At 48.6% G+C, this 5,771-nt stretch overlaps 1 protein-coding gene across 1 annotated transcript in view; it reads right to left on the minus strand.

The window, feature by feature from the left end:
* Nucleotides 1–863: 863 nt before the first annotated feature.
* Nucleotides 864–5,771, minus strand: part of PDX1 (pancreatic and duodenal homeobox 1) — a 50,907-nt gene continuing 45,999 nt past the window's right edge. The window contains exons 3-4 of the mRNA XM_009327868.1: nucleotides 1,635–1,694; nucleotides 864–931 (exon numbers count right to left, since the gene is read on the minus strand). Coding sequence (XP_009326143.1) covers nucleotides 864–931; nucleotides 1,635–1,694 — 128 coding nt within the window. The remainder of the gene's footprint in view (nucleotides 932–1,634; nucleotides 1,695–5,771) is intronic.

Genomic DNA, 5,771 nt, shown 5'->3' on the forward strand with positions numbered 1-5,771 from the left:
AAGGGCTTTGCAGGCACCATGACCCACTCCTTCCTCTGTGCTCTCCCCAAGAGGGCACAAGGGCTCTCGGGGGGCAGCGGCCATGCCGGCAGCTGGGGCGCAGGCAGCCCCGGGCGGTGCCATGCCTTGGAGGATGCCCTCTGGCGCCCGGGGCCACCCCCGCAGCATTGATCCCCGGCCTGGCTGCTGCCCGAGTTGCTACGCGTTGCTGCGATACGCCTGTCAATAAACCCTGTTTGGATTGTGGAGCAGAGCGCAAGGTTTGTTTGTTTAGTGGTTAGAGGTTCAAAAGTCGGCATTGTCCCACTGCAAACGAGCACAAGTTTTTTCTCCCTAAGGAAAAGCTGGCTGCGGCGAGAGGGAGGGAGAGATATCGGTGGGCCCTTTTATTTGCTTCTAGGAATAATTAATGGCAGCGTGAAAAAAGATGACCACAGAATTATGGAAGGCCATCAATAAGTAAATTAATCACAAAGGATCTGGGGGTGTAAGAGGTGCTGCTTGGCATAGTTTTGCTGGCATTTCTCCATGCCCACGGGGCTGGGGTGGCACGGGACTGGCAGAACCCAGGGCTCCTCACCGCAATGGTGGCATGCAGCCACCCCCGGCACCAGCCCAGGCACGGCAACATTTGGGACAGTTCCTGTAACCCTTCAGCAGTGTGCTCCTCGTTGGTTTTAATGCTGAAAGTATCAAAATTTCTCTTTCTTGCCTGTAGGACTTTTGAGAAAGAGAGTTGGCCCTGTTGAGGTGAACTGCTTGATGTCCATGAAAGTTTCATGTCTCCAAAAAGTTCATTAGAGACATATAAACAAGCCCGACACATTTTAAACATCCCCATTCCAGATCTCTTCCCCTCTTTGCTAGCGAACGTTCATTTTCTGAACTCTCCTCAAATTCTTGACGATGGCAATGCAGAACTCAAATTTCTCTGTGTAAAAAGGAACCGACCAAGCAAATTATATCCACACCCAATTTCAAACATTTCCACCCTCCCATCCCCAAACAAATAAACCACCAACCTTCCGGCTTCCTTTATATTCCTCGTGCACCATAAAGGAGTGTAAAAAGGCACAAACTGGATATCTTGTTTATTTGGGGGGATATTTACAGGCACCTGGATCAGTTCAGTGACTGGACCACGCCATTGAACCAGAAGCACCATTTGGGAGAGGTGAACTGGTTGTGGGCCCAACCCACGGGTGTTTTCACCCCTCACAGAGCTCCCCACTGTCCTGCAGCAGCAAGCTGAGCTGGACTGGTGGGGTACGGTGAGTCAGAGGCCCTGCCCTTTGCCTGCCTGGCAGGGACTGGAGCGGGTGTCCTCGGAGACCCTCTGCCCAGGCTGGGTAAAATCCAGGAAATCACAAGGTTCGGCCCCAAAATTGCAGGACGGCAGACCCCTGCTCTCCCTCTCTTAGATTTTCCTGCTCCTATCACCATATAATAAGAAAGAACTTGGGATCCCTTTTCTTGGCTTAGCACTTAGCCAAATATAAGAGTTTCTCAAGAAAGCTCTTTGAGTTTTGGGCAAGAAATGACCATACATGTCATACCCCACCATGGGGAGAACAGTGAGGTCCTTAGACAGAGGACCTGGATAGCATCTAAAGCAAATGTCTGCTTTCTCTGACCTTGAGCATCTTCTGGGGGTACGTTGTATATCCTCAGGCTGATAGCCGGGCACTCTGGGTCTGCAGTATGAAGACAGTAAGCTTTACAAAAAGTAAAAAAACAATACCTGAAATCAGCAGTAAGCAACAACTTCAGAGCCCCCCCCCCCCCGGCTTTTTGCCCACACAAGTAGCTTTGGTGAGGCAGGCTGTTCCCACTTGTGGGTGAAGCAGTGGCTAGAAGCACACATCACAGCAAAACAACAGAAGGCAGAGCCCATCCTTCAGAAACTGAGGGGGGGTTTTGCTATGGGTGACTTAAATCCTGGCTCCAGAGGGCTGTGTGAGGCCATAGGTTTCTCCTTGCCTCTCCATCAGTGGCTGGAGTGGAAGAGGAAATCATGGAGTTTACACTTCTGTTGACACAGCGCTGCTGGATGCAATGCTTCATAGCCAAAATTCATGACCAAATACTTTCCCTGGGTCCCACCTGGGTAATGGAGCTATGTGCTGAAGTTTAGAGCAGTTACAGCTGAAAGCAAAAGTTGAGTTGATGCCAAAGAAGCAGTGTTGGAGGCCTTCCAGGAACAAACAGCTCATAAGTGGTAAGGAAAGTCAGCAGGACATGAGTCTGCCAAAGGCACGTCCAGCTGCACAGGTAGCTCAGCAAGAAAACAAGGCCAGCTTGGTGTGAGAGGGCACGGGATGGGTGGTCTGATGCAGCAGAGGACGAGTGCCAGAGAGGTGCATGCTAGGAAGCTCCCTAGCGAAACAGCTTTGGTTACTGGGTGAAAGCCACAGCAGAGAAGTGTTAGGAACCTCTGGGGTCAGATGGGGCCAGACTTTCCTGGAGACCTTAGCAGCTCTCCAGGCTTTGCTCCAGCCGAGCTTCTCGGTGGTAGGACGTTCCCTCTCTCCTTGCTGATGAGGAGGAGCTGCTTCCTTCTCACCTGCATGTTCTGCTGCGCTGTGACTCAGGTGAACACAGGCAGTTTCTTCTAATTAATGTCTCAGCTTCTGCAATGCCCCCAATTCCATTCTCTGTTTTTGGCTCTTTCAGATGTCAGATTTACCTTCCTTGAAAGATGGGGACAGACACTCACTTGCAAAGGGACAGGAAAAATTTGAGCTATTCCCTAAAACAAACAGTTTGTTGCCAGGAGACTGGAGTAAGAGGCCCGGGAATCCCTTTCTAGCCCTGTATTTCTAAATTGAAGTATCATCTATTTTGGGACGACACCCACTGGATCCCCCTGCAGCTGCTTTCAAAGTATGGGAAGTATGGGAAAAGAGAGGATGAAAACTCACGGAAGATTCTCATTTCATGTTCATGTGGATGTCTAGATACAGATCTGTGGCATCCAGCAGGCCCCAGTCCAATTAACAATTAGCAAGATGGCAGGTAACAGGAATAATTTTCCTCTCGTTCCTAGTTTCCTCTAATTATAATATCTGAACTAACATAATATCTAATGTAATCTATCTATCTATAATAGATAATCTATCTAATATAATATCTAACCTATTGGTCAAGGTAGAGGTTTTAATTCAATTCCTCAGATTAATAAAAGTGCATCATTCCCTTCCCTAAAAGTCTTTTGTGCTTCATAGAATCATAGAACGGGTTGGGTTAGAAGGGACCTTTAAAGGTCATCTAGTCCAACCCCCCTGCCATGGGCAGGGACATCTTCAGCTAGATCAGGTCGCTCAGAGCCCCGTCCAACCTGACCTTGAATATTTCCAGGGATGGGGCATCCACCACCTCTCTGGGCAACCTGTGCCAGCGTTTCACCACCCTCAGTGTAAAAAATTTCTTCCTTACACCTAGTCTGAATCTTTTAGTTTAAACTTCTAACTGCTCATTTCCAACCTGTTGATCCCTAGCACTTAAGCTGGACTGATGACAACTAGACAGATGCCAAATATAACATCTGGACTCATTATCTGCTTCCCAGCGCTCCTGCACCCAGCTGTAACAGGCAGGGTTGGAAAGAAAGCACTTCTTATAGTGCTCTTCCAAAAGAAGAGAACAAGCCAAACAGAGCACATGGACCTTTCCGGCTCTCACCATTCTTCTTCCCTTAGTCAGCCAGGTATTTTTTGGCAGCTGTTGCAAGCTCATGCAGTTTTGCTTTTGAGTCAGATCCTGTTCCCCTGACATGCCTTCCATGGAGTCACAGCCCATCCTTCAGATAACTTGCATAGAGCCAAAGACCTTTGTAAGAGAAAAGCTGCCTTATCTCCGGCATTCTTTGGAAAGAGATGCTCCTTGCTGCAGAATGTGCCTTCCTCTGCAGGCAAAGAAGACAAACTTTCAGCCCTGGAAACCGAGATTGCTTGTGGTCTAATTTTTCCATGCCGTGGTCTGACCATGCAAACAGAAAAATGTCTCAGGGCTACAAGACTTGCTCGCTCCTTGCCTCCCTGAGTGACAGCAGAAAGGCCAGTTAGGGCTTCTGACAAGGGCTTGCTTGTAAGCAAGGCCTCGGAGAATGACCTGCTGCAAAACTCAAACCTTGGACACTAGGGGCACGATTCAGGGGCCTCCATGATCAGGTGGGTCTCAGGATTTTCAAGATCACAATTCTGCGTTTAGGCATCTCGAGTGAAAGATGGGCAAGACACCAGAGGCCTTCTGAGCCTCCAAAGGAATTTAAGCTCCTAAATTAAGCAGGAGTCAAAAAGCACTAGCATCCAAGACTTTTTTTCCTTTTCCCACAGTTTGAAAATGAGCCAATCCCTCTCACGGAGATTGTCAGAGGTGATATAAAGACCTGTGTAACAGTTAACTATTGAGGCTTCTTTAAAGATAACTCAAGCTTTCAATTACATTTTAGGGGAATTCCAGTCCTCACCTAATCTAGGAAAATTTTTTTTGTTATTTGTAAAATTTAAGAACATGAGAGGGAATTTACAGTAGCTCTTGGTAAGAACCACCTCCTATCAGCAATACCAAAGAATTTTTTTTCTAGTTTAAAATAAAAATGTTCTTCTTCATGAATCATAAATTGCAATAATAGAAAAAATCAAACCACTCATTTTTCATATATAGTAAGTGCAGTATATTGTTTCTGTGGCAATAATGTTCATTTTTTAGATCTTCTTTGATCCTCATCAATAGGCTTATATGCACCTATAGATGTAACCATGGTGAGCTGAAATGGGGTCTCTAAAAACATCTTGCGCAACGACTTCCAGGAATGTAGTGACTCAGAAGAAAAAGCAACTTTCTCTTATCAGAAGCGTATTTCTTCCTCCAGGACTTCAATCTGGAAACATGATCCTTCTTCTGTTCCCAGTAACAATACCCTGCTCTTCCAAAGCCAGACCAGCGCTTTGGACCTCTCTTTCATTCTCAGTCACTCCCTCGCCAAGCTTGTATTGTGGCTCCAAAGGTGTTTTCCATCCTCGGAGGCTTGGCCTCTGCCGATGGCTCCTGCTGGTAAAACATGCCCTACGTTACCTCGTTGCTTGTGAGCACACACTCCTGAACTGGGGCAGGAAAACACAGCCTCAACATGGGTCCAACGAAAGCAGCTGGCCGAGCAGGGGCAGCCAGGGCTGACATGGCGAGGGCTCAGCAGGCCCAGCAAAGTCCATGGTGGTCCAGGGGCTGGGGAGATTCAGCCTCTTCCCATGCACATCCCTCCCCAGGCATACTACCATGAGCACCTGAAAACCCACCTCCTTCCCCTCTTGGAAGATGGGCTGGGAGCTGCCATCACATGGGTATCCTGGTGCTGGCCCCTTATGCATGAGACAGCAAAATTCAAGTGTAGAATGAGAAAGAAAAGGCAAGAAGGAATTTTCCTGTCTCAGATACAAGGAGTGAGGCCACTTTGCCACAGGAAGGGGAAGATCTGGGGCTGCAGTGCCAAGTGCCCCTGGGGGCAGGGAGATGCCCGGCTCCCCTTTCCTCAGCGGTGCCTGCTGCCTCCCCACCAAGAGGGAGCCCAGGCCCAGCCAATGCAGGCAGCAGTGCCACCCACCCCGACCTGGCAGCTGCCTGTGCCCCGTGAGGTTCCTGTCGTCGGTGGGAAGCCCAGACCAGTCTGTGATCTGCTCTGAGATCCAGAGCAAAGGGAGACCCTGCTGAGGGGGGCATAAGTAAATGCACCATGGCAGCTTGCAGAGCCCACAAAAAAAAGACAGGAAAGA

This window comes from Pygoscelis adeliae, unplaced genomic scaffold, assembly GCF_000699105.1.
Source record: "Pygoscelis adeliae isolate BGI_AS28 unplaced genomic scaffold, ASM69910v1 Scaffold14, whole genome shotgun sequence".
Taxonomy (NCBI): domain Eukaryota; kingdom Metazoa; phylum Chordata; class Aves; order Sphenisciformes; family Spheniscidae; genus Pygoscelis; species Pygoscelis adeliae.